Source organism: Microtus pennsylvanicus, chromosome 4, assembly GCF_037038515.1.
Source record: "Microtus pennsylvanicus isolate mMicPen1 chromosome 4, mMicPen1.hap1, whole genome shotgun sequence".
Classification (NCBI taxonomy): Eukaryota; Metazoa; Chordata; class Mammalia; order Rodentia; family Cricetidae; genus Microtus; species Microtus pennsylvanicus.
In genome coordinates this window covers 74,590,411-74,608,553 of record NC_134582.1, presented here as the reverse complement: position 1 = coordinate 74,608,553, position 18,143 = coordinate 74,590,411, and the positions used below count along the sequence as shown (strand labels likewise).

The following is an 18,143-nucleotide window of genomic DNA, read 5'->3' as shown; positions in this document are numbered from 1 at the left end:
GACATATTTCTACTCATGCCAAAACATTTACTCACTTCATAAGACCCGAGTTCTTCTTATTGAAAGGTCCAATGATTTTAAACATCAGCTCCACAACTCCATTTTTACCTAAAGATACTGCGTTCACAGCTGAGAAACAAGAGAAAGACACAAAATAATATGGGTCTTAGTGATGAATCCAAAAGCATTCCAAAGTATTTAGTCAGTGTGAATGTGAGCTACCAGTACACGCTGAAGGTCTGCTGTAGGGTTTGGTGTTGATGAAAGAGCTACCTAGTACACGCTGAAGGTCTGCTGTAGGGTTGGGGGGTTGGTAGGTATTTTGCTTTGCTTGTATGGGAAGCTGGAAGCAACTAGCACTCCAAAAAGAGTTATGATGAGATGACACCAGGAAAGGGAATGTGGGGAGTAAGAGACAAGCACTGGCCCTGCTCTGAGAAAACCGAGCACAGCGAGAGCAGCAGAGACTATAAGCCATGACTACGTCATTGTCTAGATGCAGTCAGTGGTGTAGACTGTTTATTCTCCCTGGGCATCCCCACTTCAGAGTGAGATGCGGACTTCTGGGGAAAATGATGCCTAAGTCCACTCAGTGTGAACATGAGTTAGCTCTGAAAGGAACAAGGTGGAGTTCAGAAGGTAGAAGTTTCTGAAACAGCTCAACAGCTAGGTAGGTACACCATGGACAATGTCAGAATGAAAATCACAGATTATCAATGGCTACATGTGACAACACCTGCAAATGGGAAAGTGAGAAAAGATAGAAGAGGGCCTTCAGCTACAGCAACTGACACCCAGCAACACACTAGATATGCATTCAAACAGCCTGGGCAGAGTGGGGGTGCTTTGGAGAGTCCAACCTAGTGTGATGCCACCAGGGCCTTCACTAAAGCAAGCTCTGAATATGCAAACTGAAGACTTAGTATTCTACAGAGAATGGGCAGTAAGAAAACTGCTCCGTATTTTAAATTCTGAACAAATGTTAAAGAAATTACACATACACTGTGTGTGGTAGTTGTCTGCCTTTAATCCCAGCACTCAAGAAACAGCAGCAGGTGGATCTCTCTGAGTTTGAAGCCAGACTGCTCTACATGGTGAGTTCTAAGACAGACAAGACTACACAAGGAGAACCTGTCTCAAAAACAAACAAGCACACACACAAAAAAAAAATTACACAGAAACCATTTGTTAGCCTTCTAGTGCTTTATTCAATAAAATGCCACCAAAAAATGCAGCTCTTCTATTCCCTGAGAACCCGAGCCCCTGCTCTCCGCCTGTGCCAGCCTTCACTATTACCCTGGGAACTGCAGCCCCTGTTCTCTGCCTGTGCCAGCCTTCACCATCACCCTGGGAACTGCAGCCCCTGTTCTCTGCCTGTGCCAGCCTTCACCATCACCCTGGGAACCGCAGCCCCTGCTCTCCGCCTGTGCCAGCCTTCACCATCACTCCCTGGGAACCGCAGCCCCTGCTCTCCGCCTGTGCCAGCCTTCACCATCACTCCCTGGGAACCGCAGCCCCTGCTCTCCGCCTGTGCCAGCCTTCACCATCACCCTGGGAACTGCAGCCCCTGCTCTCCGCCTGTGCCAGCCTTCACTATTACCCTGGGAACCGCAGCCCCTGTTCTCCGCCTGTGCCAGCCTTCACCATCACCCTGAGGACCCGAGCCCCTGCTCTCCGCCTGTGCCAGCCTTCCACAGTCACACCTCCAGCATCTTCTTTCCTCAATTGGCTGCTGTATTTAAAATTGTTTCACTTTTATTTCAAATTAAGTTTTTAATTTTTCAATCAATTTTTCTCTTTCCTAATCAATGTGATTTTTGTTTTGTCTTGTTGGTTTTGGTTTTCGACACAGGGCTTGATTCCTCTGTGAGACCTGGCTGTTCTAGAACTTGTTATGTAAACTAAGTTGGCCTTAAACTCAGAGATTTGCCTGCCTCTGCCTCCCAAGTGCTGGGATCTAAATTACTTTTTCTTTTTTTTCCTAATTCGTTCCTCACTTTTACTGTTTATGTCTGTTCTTTGTTGATTAAATAACAAATTCTTTACCTATGTCCTTAGTCATATAAGTGTTCGTTGCTTTTCTGAGCACACCTTCAACTAAGCACTCAGCATATACATGCACATGTGTATACACATATACCTTACACTGCATCAATATTTCTTCATGATATTCAAACGGTCTAGAATTTATTTCTAGTGTGTGTGTGTGTGTGTGTGTGTGTGTGTGTGTGTGTGTGTGTGTGAGTGTACATATGGAGGCCAGAGGTCAATGTCAAGTGGCTTTTCCTATCGTTCTACATTTTTTGAGATGGGTCTCTCATTGTATCTGGAGTTCAGTGATTCATTTAAACAGACTGGCCAGCAAGCTCCCTCTCACCTCTGCTTGTACCCTGTCACTTGTATTTTAAATAAATGCTGATTGGCCAGTAGCCAGGCAGCAAGTATAGGCGGGGTGACCAGGCAGGAAGTAGAGGCGGGGCAAAAGCAGGAGAATCCTGGTAACAGGAAAGAGTCAGTCTGCAGTCATCACACAGAGAGAGGAAGCCAGACACAAAGCAAGCAAGATGTGACCACCTCACTGAAAAAGGTACCAAGCCACGTGGCTAACACAGACAAGAATAATGGGCTAATATAAGATGTAAGAAAGAGTTAATAAGAAGCCTGAGCTACTAGGCCAAGCATTTTATGATTAATCTAGACCTCTGTGTGTTTATTTGGGTTATAAACAAGAATACTAGGGACCAAAGCCCAGGTCCTCATGCTTGTACAACAAGAATTTACTAACTGAGCCATCCCCCTATGGTTCATGCGTTAACTGAGATTTCAGTCAGAAAACACACGGCAAATGTTTATCTCATAGGTTTGATACCTAATATATCAAAGTGAGAGTATTGGGGGGCGAGTAATTAAAAACAATCTCCCTTCAATTGCCCTTCTCTCTAACTTCCTGAGACACCAGCACCATTCTCTGTGTGCTCTGCTGCCTCCCTGGTGATAAGCCAATGCTGCAGGTAAAAGACTATGTGCCTTCCACCTCCTCCTTTGTCCGTGAACGCCCAGAGTGTCTTACTTTTGTTTTCTGTTGCTGTGATCAAAATACACAGACAAAAGCAACTTATGGGGAAAAGTTTTTATTTAGCTCATAAGTTCAGGAAACTGCCCATCATAACAGGGGCAGGGGCAGGGGGAGGGGAGGGCAAGGCAGCAAGAGCCTGAAGTAGCTGCTCACATGAACCACGTCAGGGATAGAGAACAGCACATGCACCCATCTCCTCTCCCCCTCTCCTTAGAGAACAGAACCACACACAAGGGAAGGGTCCTCCCACCTCAACATGACCCCAGGCCACCCAGACCAACTATCCCTTCCAGAGACCCTGCTTCCCAAGAGACTCTACATTTGTCTCCCATGCAGACAGAGGCACTTCCCAGTGGCCAACACTCCACACTCTTCTGCTGGAGGCTTGCTACGGGCTCTCCTCTCAGCCCAGTCCTTTTCAAGTGAAGGACCGTGTGTGAGAATTCTCACCTTCTCACTCCAAATCACTGCTGTTGACTTATGAGCCATATTAAAGTTTACTTTCCACAAATTGGAGAGATTTATAGACTTTAGATGGTTTTTAAACTTCATTTGTGTAAGCTCACAGCCCTGAGTAGATCACAGCCACCCATAAGTACTTACAGTTGGTAGAATACACGCGCAATAGCTGAAGACAAGGGAAAGCCAAGCGATAGTTCTGAAAGTGCTGCTTGACCAAATTCAGGGTGATGTTCAGTGCCCCATTCACTCGAGCCTTCACTCCAAACTTTTTATCTGTTTTTAAAAAAAATTTATTCACATAAAACTTTTGAAGAAAACTAAGTTGGAAAATAATGAAGACAAAGGATATAATTCAATGGTAGAGGGCTTGCCTAGAATTGCCAGACCCTGGATGTAACCACTAGAACTGCCAAAACAGCAGTGACATATTAAATCTGTACTATACATTCATGTCGAATGTAAAGTTGATATGAAATAATCAAACTGATAATCATTTTGTATAATTTCTAATACACCTTACCCTTCTGAAGCACATCCTATACCAATAAGGCAGGAAAATAGGACGGGGAGGGGCTAGAGTAGTTAGTCCAACATAGATAATCCCATGCAAGGCGAGCATAGCTGGTCTACTATCCAGTAAGCTAATTCAATACACCTCCCGCAAATACAGGCAGGAAGAGGAGTAAATAATTTAAATATCAATTACCAGTATTATTTAATATAAACATTATTTTCATAACTATAAAAATAATATACACACTAATAAAAACATAAATATCTTAAAATAAAAATTAACGTGGCAAATATATCAAACAAATTTTTAAGGGGAAGCTGGAGAGATGGCTCAACAGTTAGAAGTGCTTACTACTCTTCCAGGAGACCAAGTTCAGCACCCAAAACACAGCAAGAACCTTACAACTACATATCATGCCAGTGGGGAGATCTGATAACTCTGGCCTCACACACACACTAAAATGATAAAAAAATAAATCTTTTAAAATGTGTGAACAAACAGAGGAACTATTCTGATAACTCAGTATATGCTGTGGCAGGTAACAACCAAGTCATGGCTACTAACACCTCCATCTCCTTAAACATTTTATTTTTAATTTCTGACTAAGATGATAATTATACATATTTGTAGCATACAAGGCAATAATCTTAGTACACATATATTTAGTGTGTGCAATTCAGGGTAATGGACATTTCCACCTGTTAGCATCACTGTGTCTATGGAGACCAACAGAAGTCAGTCACTAACAACACAGATTTCAAGGCAGAAAGAATGAATATTCCTACGGTAAAAAAAAAAAGAATCACTCAAAAATTACTGTACAACCTGAATGAATGGCATAAGAACAGAAAAGTTGTACAAATGCTAGTGCAGAAAGTACAAATTTAAGATGCAGAATAAAATAAAGATGACTTATAAATTAAAATGGAAGAAACTGACACATTGATACCTTCATTTCACAAAAAGTAAAAGATAATTTGGTTATAATTAGCAGAGGAAGAATGGACTATTATATTTACCAATAAATAAAACTTTATTTCATTTTCATTTTCTACAAAAGTATCAAAAAGGGAATTCATGAATCTCAAGTATAGAACTTAAAGAAAAATAAGGGCCAAGACAGATTTGTACTACATTTAGTTTCAAGGTCACCACACAGTTGCATTCTTTAAAACACGGTCTGTTAATAATACAAGCTAAACGCCTGCATGCTACATGCCAACATGTATGTGTAGCATGTTCACATCAACACTTTTCAATGTTAAGACAACATACAGACACTCTACACTTTTGGGTTCCACCCAAAGAACATGACATGTTCTGTTTGCCTGAATAAGCAGTCTCTCCTTCTCCTGGGCCTGCCTCTCCTTATTCGCTGTGCTTTTAGTATTTTACGTGCCTCTCTGCAGCTCAAACCCTCACAGTTTTTCACGTCTGTTTGGTCTTTGTAAATAGGAAGTTTCCAGAACACTGACCTGCACACAGTACAAATGTGACTATCAGTGAAAATACTGTCCAGCAGCATGCTCACTTCCACACACTGTACTCACACCCCTCCTAACTTCACCAGAACACACATAGCATTCACTCTCTACATGTATATGTGTGTAAACGTCTATACATATGCACGCACATATATATGCATATGGGCGCACCCACAAGCACTAAGACACTAATACTGGCATTCTTCCCCTTGTATGCCACATTCAAAACACCTCTTCATGAATCCTGGCTCCTCAGTTCCTGCTGGTTAACTGTAAAACATTCCACTGTTAAACCCAAGATAAAGTAGTGCTTTACATTTCAAAATTTAAGCAGTTTAAGACAAAGATTGGCTGGGTGGTGGTGGCACACACCTTTAATCCCAGCACTCAGGAGGCAAAGGCAGGCGGATCTCTGTGAGTTCAAGGCCAGCCTGGTCTACAAGAGCTAGTTCCAGGACAACCAGAGTTACCCAGAGAAACCCTGCCTCAAAAAAGAAAACAAAACAAAATTAAAAAAAAATAAAATAAACAGAGCTCTCACCTTTGGGTCCGATCTTTGCGAGGACGCAATGAGTCTGTACCATCAACTCCTCGTGGGGAGGGGAGTCTTTGCTGGCATTCATTAGCAGTTGTAACAGTATCTGTGAACCACCTTTGGCAACTAAGAAACTTGCTCTTCGGCCTCCACCTAAAAAATTTTTCAAACATATTGCAAACAGCATATCCTCCCACTGTGAGCATCACAATAAGTTAGTATTCAAGAAATGTTTCAATCCACGCATTCATTTCTACAACTAAATACTATCTAAATCATATTTTGTGTTTTGGTTACAGGATCTCATTGTACAGCCCAAACTAGCCTTAAAATCTGTGATCCTCCTGCACCACCCTTGCAAAGGCTGGGAAGACAGGAATGTGCCTCCATCCCTTGCTCCTATTTTATTTCATTTCACTTATTTATCTAAAATATAGTATATAAAAACAAACACAAACGACACTAAAATTCTAGGGTCAAGGTGCTGTTAAGTAGGCAAGGAGAATTTGAGGAGTATCTGAAGATGTCGAAAATAAAGCACTGCACAGGAGAGATGGCCCAGTAGGTAAGAGCTTGCTGTGCAACCAATCCTAAGGCCATCTCAGCTACCCATTTAATAAGCTGAGCACAGTCTCACAGCGCTGTGGACATGGAGAGTAAGGTCCATGGGATCTGCTGGCTAACAGCCTAGCTGAAACCCTTCAGCTCCAGGGTCAGACCATGCTTGAAGGAATACGATGGAGGGAGAGTAAGAAAGTGCCTTCTGCTAGCATATACATATTCCCCACACAAGAAGCAACAACAAGGACAGGACATTTCATTTCCACAACTTTAATCTCAAGAACTTTTAAGTACATAAGACACAAAGCTGGTCACTACTTACAAACACAAATCATACCAAAGTAAATCAAAACTCACCAGAAGATACCAGCTCGACAAGAATGCTTAAGATATTAAGTATAGTTTGAAGATCTTTCGTGTTCTGAAACAAACAGTTGATTTGCTTTATTAAAACACTGATTTTATGTTTCAAATATTTTAACCTGCTGGTAACTACCTATGTCTAACAAATGGTTTTTCTAATTTCTTTTTTTAAAAAAAATATTTATTTATTTATTATATATACAATATTCTGTCTGTGTGTATGCCTGCAGGCCAGAAGAGGGCACCAGACCTCATCACAGATGGTTGTGAGCCACCATGTGGTTGCTGGGAATTGAACTCAGGACCTTTGGAAGAGCAGGCAATGCTCTCAACCTCTGAGCCATCTCTCCAGACCCTTTTTTTTTTTTTAGTTTTTCGAGACAGGGTTTCTCTGTAGCTTTGGAGCCTGTCCTGGCACTGGCTCTTGTAGACCAGGCTGGCCTCAAACTCACAGAGATCTGCCTGCCTCTGCCTCCCGAGTGCTGGGATTAAAGGCGTGTGCCACCACCGCCCAGCTTGTTTTTCTAATTTCTCTAGGCACAATTATATTGACCTCTACTATATTCATATTAAAACTTCAATATCTTCATCATTTTTCTTACATTTACTTATTTATGTATATGGAGGTAGGCATGGAGTTCCTGGGACAATTGCTGACACAGAGTCTCTCCTCCTACCATGTGGGTCCTTGGAATTGAACCGTCATCAGTTAAGCAGCTCACAAGCACCTAGGGATCCTGGGGGTCGGACACCTCAAGCCTTCATGGGCACCTGCACTCACATGCACATGCACACAGATGCAGACAGATAATTAAAACAATAACTAAAATCAGGGCCATTAGGACAGCTCTGAAGTGACTCTCATCCTCAGAGCCCACATCAAGGTGGGAGGAGAAGCGACTCCACAAAATGTCCTCTGGCCCACATGTATTATGGCAGGTGTGCCCTCTGTCACAGACAGAATAGTAACAAAGTATTTAAAAATATCTAAGACTAAATTTTAAGTTAGTATAATCATTTAGAAATATATGTTTACATAATACCTATTAGTGCACTCGTGTGTGTGTGTGTGCGTGTGTGTGTGTGTGTGTGTGTGTGTGACTTCAACAAACCTGTGACAGTTCGACCACTAAAGCTGTGGTGCGTACCTCCAATGTTGACAACAGAACTTCCATACCCGTAGAACCTTTGGTTGTCATTTCCCTTCTTGTTTTTTCTGAAAGGTAAAAAATGATTTCTTTAAATGTGAACCAAAAATACAAAAACAGAAAGCTGTAACATTTTGTTAGATATAGCTAACACTGTAAACACTTTAAGCTGACTCATGGATGCTCATCCCTCTAAAGCTTTTAATTCTATTCTGTGGATGGGATTCCATTTTCAGTTAACAAGACTTTCTCTTCTTAAATATCATAGTCCAGGAAAAGTCCTCGCCAATCCTTCCAAAATCTTAAAATTAGAACTGGCAGTGAGTTGTAAAAGGTGGAAATTATGATGGAAGACTTTTTTATCATTATGAGCATAATTGAAAAACAGCTCATCAAAATGAGCTCAGGCCATTTTCAAACATTTCCATTGTATTTAATACTTAGATCAAAATTCTGAATCACATAAATGAACCACCAAAGGAAAGACTTTATGGGAGAAGCTGCAGATGCTCTCACTCAAATGCCTGTCCTTACCACTGGGTGGGAACTCTGCAAATACTTCTGTTTTACTCAGAAGTCCCTGCATCTTCTTTATTATTCTTTGATTCACAAAGAGATAAAATTCCTAACAAGAAAGAACCAACTATTCCTATTCCATGTATTTCACCTACATTCTCTCTGCTTGGGGAACAGGGAAGTTGAGAAGAGAAGGAACGAGACAGACCCGGAGCTCCCGCCTCTACCAAGTCTGCAGACCTCTCAGAACACAGTCTTTGCACTCAGAGGTTTGGAGCCCTTTTCTACTTTTTCAGACTTGGACATTGATGTCAGAACTGTTAATGCAGGGGACCACGACATTAATCTCAATATTCTGAAGTATAAAAAGTGAAAGACAAAGGCTCCAATATCAATGTAGTATATATTCTACAATTAAGCTTCAAAGACAGGGGGGCTAAATTCTGTGTTTCATATGGAGATAGATAATCAAGGCAGTTTAGGAGCAGAGGGCTACATGAGAGAAAAATACCAACTGTAGGAATGGAAAAGACTAACAGTACAGTTTTCCGTAAGTATTTCAAGTCTCTTACAGTCATTTCTCCCTTTACTGCCTTCTTTTGTGTTGATTTCTCACAACTTAATTTAAGTTCTACTCTGAGGACCTCCCCCCAGAACTAAGTTCTGCTTCCTCCTGTGGTCTGCGTTTGCCCAGCGCAGCGTTCTCACACGGGAGCAAAGGCTGCAGTGGGACCCTGCTCATGACAGGTATCATGTACTACACCAGGACACAGGAGTTCAGCTGCACGGCTAGCTGTCTTCACCAGTGACCGCCATCATCTCAGGCCAGTCCATGTGACTGTCACAACTTAAACCTTCTGCCTTTCAAACCATGCATCTCCACAAATGGCATGAAGACATAACACCCCTCATATCTGCTCATGCTACATTCTGCTAGTGCTAAACACCGTGGAAACTCACCTACATGCATACTGTGCTCATAAATTGAAATTCTTTTTTTTTTAAGTATATAGTCCACCCCTCAGCCCAGCTGTCCCTGATGTGGGATTCCCTTCTGTCCCCACAAAAAAAATTATTAGATTTTTATAAGAAAACAAAGCCAGGCAGTGATGGCACATGCCTTTAATCCCAGCAGTGGAGAAGCAGAGACAGGTGTGATGGAGGAAGGTCATTGGTTAAAAAAATAAAGAAACTGCTTGGCTAGCCCTCATAGGTTAGAACACAGGTGGGTGGAGAAAACAGAACAGAATGCTGGGAGGAAGAGGAAGTGAACTCAGACTCGCAGATGCATCAGAGAGACGCCATGCCCCACTCCCAGGCAGACACACGCTATGAAGCTCTGACCCAGGATGGACGTCGGCTAGAATCTTCCCGGTAAGACGGTGCTCACAGATTATTAGAGATGGGTTGATCCGGACATCAGAAATAGCCAGTAAGGGCTAGAGCTAAAGGGCCAAGCAGTGTTTAAATGAATACAATTTGTGTGTTGTTATTTCGAGGCATAAGCTAGCCAGGCGACCGGGGTGCTGGGGACGCAGCTCCGTGCTCCTATTACTACACAGGTGGATCTCTGTGAGTTTGAGGTCAGCCTGGTCTATAAGAGCTAGTCCCAGGACAGCTAGGTCTGTTACACAGAGAAACCCAGCCTCAAAGGGGAAAAAAAAGAAAAGAAAATACAGTTTCAAAGAGTCATCTTGGTATAGAAAGAAGGCGGGTGCCTCCCTACAGCCAAGTCACTGTTCACACTAACGTTGGAGACATCCTCAGAAGACGCGGAGCTCTGTGTCACCAAAGCCACTGCACTGTAGCTGCAAACAGTGGGAACCTCTGCCTGTGAGCACAGTCCAATGCTGTCCTAACTCTTCATCAGCCTGAACCATCATCCTATGATTCTAGACACTAAAATGAAAACAAACTGTTAAACTAGCAGTATTCCACTCTACTCCCAGGTTTTCCCATGACTTTGACATTCATGTGGAAAATCCTTTAAACACCATAGTTTTGCCAAGTAGTAGTGGCATAGGCCTTTAATCCCATCTATTAGGAGAAAAAGGCATACAGATCTCTGTGAAGTCGAGGCCAGCATGGTCTACAAAGTGAGTTCCAGGACAGTCAGGGTAGTTACATAGAGAAACCCTATCTCAAAAACCCCAAAAGATATGAAAATTATAAAACTAAAATAAAAAAAATAAACATCATAGTTTCTTGGCCTCCTTACAACAAAATCCATTCCTGTGCTCCAATCTGTTAGCCTTTTCAATAAGTGTTCTCATTACCTGCGTGATAAAGATCCCAAGAACAAAGACACCTGCTGAGTAAATTTGCAAGCAAAAAGCAAAGCCCCACAGGGAAGAAGCCAGCTGGGCTACAGCTGGGAACACTGCAGGGACAGGATGATCCCAGCATGTAAGACTCACATCATGCTAGCACATGCACCACATGTCAGGCATGAAGCAACAGAACTGAACAGTTTACTAGGATTGGAAGGAACTGTATAGTGGATGAAGGGGGTCCTAGGGGCTCACAGCTAGAGTCTCCAGAGAGCCTTCAGGCTTAGACTGGAGAGGACCACAACTGTTGAGACCTAGGCAGGAAACTGTTGTAGATGTGCTTTTACCAGGGCCAGTGATGTCGTGTCAGATGGAATTGTAAAACTATGATCTTCCTTGGACATTGGGTACAAAATATGTTTCAGTGCTGAGTGAAGACTGCTCTGGACTGAGATGCCGGGACTTCTAAGTGGAGAGTGCAGGCAGCACTACCCGACACACTGGGGTTTCAGACCCTCAGATAAAATGAGGGATGCACACACACACACGCACACACACACACACACACACACACACACACACACACACACAGGCTCTCTGCCCACTGACTGTTGTGAAGGGAACAACTTAGCTCCCCACACTCTTCCATCGCAGCATGCGGTCTCCTGAAAGCAGTGCAGCTATGAACTGTGCCTCTGAAGCAGAGTCAAAATACATATTTTCTCCATAATCTGTTTCTCAGGCATCTGTGATATCAGGGATCAAATCTAAAAAGGTGCACTGAAAATCAATTTCCTCCAAAGTCATTCAGTTTCCTACTTCCTTAAGTCAGGCTGAGAAAGGCCATTTTTTACAGAAAACCATCAGTTCTCAAAAACTGGAATATTCTTCATATCAAAAATCAGAACATTCTTAGTATCTATTTTTAAAGAATTGAAAAAGTATTCCAAAAACAAGACGGGATTCCAGCTTACCTTGACTTTGGGCCAGATGCAGAATCTTGGATGTGACATATCTGACATTATCCGACTCTGTGGGGTCCGTATTGATCTTCTCCAGCTGAGCCAAGAGCCCAACAACCCGAGAACTATTGGGAAGGCTACAAAGAACACTCTCCATTAGTGTGGGTTCTGTGCCAGCTGCAAAGAGAATGTTTCTCAGAGAGGCCACTGTTTAAACATTAACCACTCCATGCCACAGCCCTTCACTGCCTCTATACCACTGCTAACTTCTGACTGGAAAAGACACTCTGTTTCAGAAAATCACAAACAACAAACATGCGCTCACCCATCCAGGAATCTCCTATCGCACCTGCCAAGTTTTCTACTTTCCAAGGCTTTGCACTTCCTCCGCTCTTTTCAAAACTGAAACCCTGTTCTCCTGCCCTACTCCATTCCCTACTCCATGCTTTTTACAGAACTGTTTTCTGTAAACCCACAACTTGGAAGGCTGAGGCAAAAGAGCTACCTCAAGTTCCAGGCCACACTGGGTATAGAGTAAGACATCATCTTAAAAGAAATAAAATAAAATAAAAAAATCTACCTCTCACACACAAGTCAAATAAGTGTATGCACGAATTGCACAGCTTTTCAGGTGGTGGGAAGTGATCTGGAGGGAGGGTGGAGGATTCACGTGTGCAAGGTGGGACAGTCTCTACGCTCACCTCGCTGGAAAGCTATACCCAGCAGTAAGACGTGAGCCACATAGACTGCAGCAGACAGGGTCACAACCACCAAAGCTCCAAGACAAGAACATGCCTGCTGAGACAGAGATGGCCAAGTGGCTGCAATAGCTACTACAGCTATTGTAAGAAGAACAGCAGTCAGGGCCGAGCTTGGACACCGGAGCCAGCACAGGGCCACTCGCCACTCAGAGCCAGCAAGTTCTCAGACAGCTTGGGCTTTCCAGTTCTTTGACTTGGCTTGGGTTTTGGGCAGAAAAGCAATATATTCTCTTTCCTAAAACCTCTTTTTGGAGAACCAACTCCACAGTGGTTCACTGACCTTCTCACACACCATAACGCGTGTGCACTCCCACACATGTTACACACACAGTAACAACACAAATTGTCACACTCCCTTTGGCTAGTGTGTTGGATTGTGTCTGAACTGACTGACCATCTGTGAATGAGAACGTCCCCACAGGCCCAAATGTTTGAACACTTTGTCCCCCTAGATGGAACTCTTTGGGAAAGATTAGAGACTGTGGCCCTGTTGGAGGATGTGTGACACTGTGGGCAGGCTTTGAGGTTTCAAAAGACTTGTACCATTCCTAGTGTGTTCCTGGCCTTCTGGTTGAGGTTCAAAATATGAGCACTCAGCTGCTGGTCTGACTACCTGAACCTGCTACCTCCACTCTGCCATCATAGGCCCTATGAAATTATAAGCTCAAAAAACAAAAAAAAAGAAAAAACAAAAAAAAAACCTTCTTCTGTAAGCTGCCTTCCTCATAGTGTCTACCATAGCAACAGAAACCCTAAGCGACGATCAGCCAGGGCTACACAAATGACTCTGTCTCAGAAACAGAAAGAGAGGAGGACGAGGTGGATGAGGAGAAGGAGGGGATGGTGGTGCTAACAATGATGATGATAACGATGCCATCTAACTTCCTTTACTAGATCACATCCGCCAGCACACACAGCTAGGATCTCAAGCCAGCTGTCCCCATCTCTTCTCTCCCTTTCCTCACACATGGTGCCTTTTAAACCCCTCATCTGCCTTCTGGAGATCAGAAATGCCTTTTGCTTCTTTTCACTACTTCCTCAACAAGTCACACACCCATTAGTGGGTTTTAAAGAAAATATATCTGAATGTGTCGTGATGGTTAGTTTTAAATGTCCACTTACCACAACCTATAGCTGCCCAGGAAGAGCTGTAATACAAAACTGTCTAGATCGGGCTGTCCTGTGGCCATGCATGTGGGATCTGTCAAATGATGACACCACAGAGCTCCTACTGCTGCGACTCCCCTGACACCATGGATGGTAACGCTGAACTCTAAGCTAAGATGAACACTTCCTCTACGTTGTTTTCTGTAAGAATATCTCATCACAGTGACAGCAATGAAACGGGGCCAGTGCCCAAAGGAAGAGAACTCAAATATCTATGATTAGTCCTGTGACTGCCACACGACATATGACCATGTTATCTAAGTCCTAGCCAAATGAGAGGTAAGCACACATGAGACAGCAATTATCTATATCTGCTCCCATTTCTACTGGTTATATGATGTTAAGAACTAGAGAAAATGTTGAGACAGACAGAAGCCATACACCAGGAAAAGCAGTCACTCTGCTGCCCTTGCACAACCCTTGCACGTGGCAGTAGCACATTTGAACCTATGCTCCACTGCACTCGGGGCCTCTCCTCCACCAGCTCAGCTATAGTTCGTCTCACACAATGCTTCATCAGTTACACTGTACTCTTCTCTAAGTTCAATGTCTGTTGTTTATGTGTACATTTTAAATTTGTTGAGGAGATATTTATTAACTGTGGAGGATAGAGCGGAACTTGAAGGAATTGGTTCTATCCTTTTACTGTGTGGGTCCCCAGGTTCAAACTTAGGGTGTCAAACCTTGGTGCCAACTGCCTTTACCTCCTGACCCATCTCATCAGCCTAGTACTTATATATAACTGTATCAAGTACCAGAGCAGTAAAACGGCACAAAATAATGTAAAACCTTCAACAGACACAAAACCCAGATAGTCAGATTATAAACAGATACTCTCCATTGTACACTCGTAAAGAAATGTAAGCCTGGAAGAATGATCTACATAGTCTACACACTACCCTTCCATTTATCTCTCTTTATCCATAGGTCAACCAGGCTTAACATTAACTCCTTTGTGAGAACTGTGTTCCCTATTTTCAAAGGCAAGTGTCTAATGCTTTACTCCCCACACTCAAGACATTCTACAATTTCAATTTCCATTTCTTCCCCACACCCAGACTCTACCTGCCCCACCCCCCACCTGCTGTCAGGCCAGAGCCAGGAAGAGTCCGGAATCTTCAGGGATTGATGTATTTAATCAAACTGCTTCCCAATCACCTGCAGCTGATGAGCAAACAAGAGGAGACCTTCTGATCATTTGGTATGTGCTCTTGGCCTCCATCCGGCTCTCTGAAGCCTGCCACCAACAGCACTTCCTCCATCACCTAGCCCTCAGTGCTAGAGGCAGCACATCCTGCCATGAACAGCACCAAGCAGCAGAGCCCTCCACATTCCACACAAGGCAAACACCCGCAACAGCCGGATTCCTGGAAAGCTGTCCCATCTGCCTTGTTGCAATGCCCTGCTCTCAGCCCACTGCACACCCTATGGTGGCAATCCATCCAGCCTGTTGCCTCACAGCCTCTCAATGTCACCTGTGCTCCTCAAGAGGCACCCCCTCCAGTCCCTGAATGAGGACATTCGAAGGAGTGCACAGGAGAGAGGGTTTAGCTAAATGAAGATGCCAACCACAAATGGTTAGACAGGGTGCACATATTTCCTAAAACTGTCCTTGGCATTGCATTCTCGTCCCCATTCTTTATTCCTTCACAGTTTCATGCGTGTGTATAATAAATTCTAGTCGTTTTCACAACCCTCCCATTTCTCTCTCATCCTCTTCCCTTTCCTGAGAAATCCTTCTTCCTCAAAAAGTCCAGCCTCCTGCCTTCATGTCTTCTGGGTGTGGCCAACCAAGTTTAATTAGAACTGTCTGTTGACAAGAGCACGGGTGGGAGACTGTTTACTATAGCATGGGCAACTTCTGAGTGGCTAGATCCCTCCTTCAGTCACCATCAGCTGCCAATAGCTCCTCAGGGAGAGGATGGTAACATGGTGAGAGTCCTAGGCGGGCCTGGGAAGCTAACAATAGCTGTGCTGAGTTTGTGAGAACAGCAGCTATTGCCTTGGTTCACTGTGGCAGTGAGTGCCACACTGTTGGGTGGCCACCTTCCGAGCAAGAAGGTGGTCAGAAAGATGCTCAAAATGCAAAGATAAAAGCACCTACTGTGTGATGGGTATCTTAAGCACACATGAACTACTTAAGTTTGTGCTTTTTAAAAAAAATCATAATGGAACATGACATGGTCTTCCAGGATTTATTAATTTCAGTTGCATGTGGTATACCAAGACTGAAGCATCCATGCCTTACTTCTTTAAAGAGCCTCTTCAACACTAGGCATGAGGCTCAGTTGATATGTGACCTAGACTCAATGCTCAGCCCCACGGAGTCAGCTGTGACGGGGCACAACTGTCACTCCGGATGCACCTGGGAAGGGAAGCATGAGGAACAGAAGTGCAAGGCCATCCTTGGCCACACACTGAGTCTAAGGCTATGAATACCTGAGGCTGTGTTTAAAAACAACGACAACAAATTAGAAAGTTATTTTGTCTATAAATGTCCATAATTAGTGCCTCAGTCCCTCACTGTATAGTCTAGATAAATATATCTATTTTCTAGTAAATATCCTCAAATTTATAAACAAAACAATCTCATAGTTTTTAATAAAGAGTAAGCACAGAAACCTGACAAGTATAAAGAGACTATCCAAGGATGTAAGTGATCTGAACAGATAAATGAAAAAAATAGGGGAGAGTTTAAAATACAAAAGGGAAGGGCAGTCAACCCGGGACAAGAGGGCAGGATGAGGGGGAAATGACAGTAATGATGTCTGAAAAAGTCATAAAGAATTGTATTATTATATGCTTATCTAAAATTACATATAAGCCTATGTTTGTACAGATACACAGTTTAAAATTTTCCCACCTGGATTGACAACACTCCTCCCCAAGAAACATAAACAATCTAACAAAAATCCCCATACTGGACATGAGAAGCCCCCTTTTGGGTTGTTAGTCAAGGGAGTTCAAATAGACTACATGCTACTGCTGTTGCCTTGGCTGCCTCCCAGAGATGGAAGATAAGTCCCTTTTGCTGGAGACACACTGCACTTCAGACACAGCCCAGAGGACTCGCTCTCATGGTACCAAGAAAGTCCCACACAAGCTAGGAAGGGAAGCAAGCAGCCAATAGTCCTGCCCAGTTATGATGCCTAGAAATCACAACAGCCCCAAGTGTGGAATGTGGCAACTCTTGGTGGTAACTAACAGCTCAACACGAGGGAAACCCAGCCAATACTCGGAGTTAGTGAGGTCATGGATCTTGGATCGAGTAATTCCTAACCACATTCTAAATACTCATCCTTACACCCACAGATAAGTGTCACTCTTATACCTCATCAAAACAAACAAACAACCTTCACTTTGCAACAGATGAAGACCATTAAAGAAAGTCACATCTGAACACAAGGCAGAAAACAGGTGGTGCCAGCCCCAGCTGATGCATCGACAACACAATTCTGTTACCCGAGGCTCAGAGAACAATGTGGAATAGGAAGTGAAGACTCCAGCAGAATAGCAAGTGTACTGTGAGGTTATGACTTCTATAAATGACATCAGAAAAATAGACTTAAGAGAGAAAGCAGAGGAGAGGAGGCAACCATAACAAAGGACATTTTGTAATGATAAATCCTTGGTAACGTCTTAAAAGACATAATACTTTCAAAATTTATAAAGCAAAATTTACAGAACATAAAAGCAAATTTATGGAGATCCCAATATCAACAGACAGAAATGAGAGAGCGATGAAGTATCTGAATGTAGCACACATCAGTGTAACTGGCTATTCCCAGGGCCTCCAGCAGCAGGATGCACATCCACATGTAACACGGATGGAGCACGCTCCACGGGGAAACACAGCTACACAGTGTCAACACTTGGATGGAGCACGCTCCACAGAAAAGCGCACGCTCCACCGGGAAGCGCAGCTACACAGTGTCAAAAGAACTTCATCAGACAGTGCATCTTCTCATCCACAAATAAACTAAAATAATATCAGTTAAAACCACTGAAAATTCCTCACATACTTAGAAATTAACACTTTAAAACACAGATTAAAGGAAATTTTAAAACAAAATTAAAAGTAATCATGAGGGAACTAGAGAGATGCCTCAGTGGTTAGAAGCACTGGCTGCTTATTGGCTGCTCTTCCAGATTCATGAGGAGTTCAGTTCCCAGCACCAAGGTGGCAGCTCACAGCCACCTCTAACTGTAGTACCTGATGGCTTCTTTTGGTATGCAGACTATATGCAGACAAAACACCCATATACATAAATGCATACATAAAAATCAGTCTTTTTAAAAAGTAATCTTGAACTGAATAAAAACA

The 18,143-nt window shown here is 43.1% G+C and overlaps 1 protein-coding gene across 6 annotated transcripts in view; it reads right to left on the bottom strand.

Annotated features, from left to right (window-relative positions):
- The window catches only part of Agtpbp1 (ATP/GTP binding carboxypeptidase 1), a 133,899-nt gene that overhangs the window by 89,399 nt on the left and 26,357 nt on the right, over window positions 1–18,143 (bottom strand). For all 6 annotated transcript variants that reach the window (XM_075969413.1, XM_075969417.1, XM_075969415.1 and 3 more), the window contains 6 exons: window positions 11,904–12,028; window positions 8,144–8,211; window positions 6,990–7,053; window positions 6,078–6,224; window positions 3,680–3,811; window positions 36–129 (listed from right to left, as the gene is read on the bottom strand). In XM_075969413.1, coding sequence (XP_075825528.1) covers window positions 36–129; window positions 3,680–3,811; window positions 6,078–6,224; window positions 6,990–7,053; window positions 8,144–8,211; window positions 11,904–12,028 — 630 coding nt within the window. The remainder of the gene's footprint in view (window positions 1–35; window positions 130–3,679; window positions 3,812–6,077; window positions 6,225–6,989; window positions 7,054–8,143; window positions 8,212–11,903; window positions 12,029–18,143) is intronic.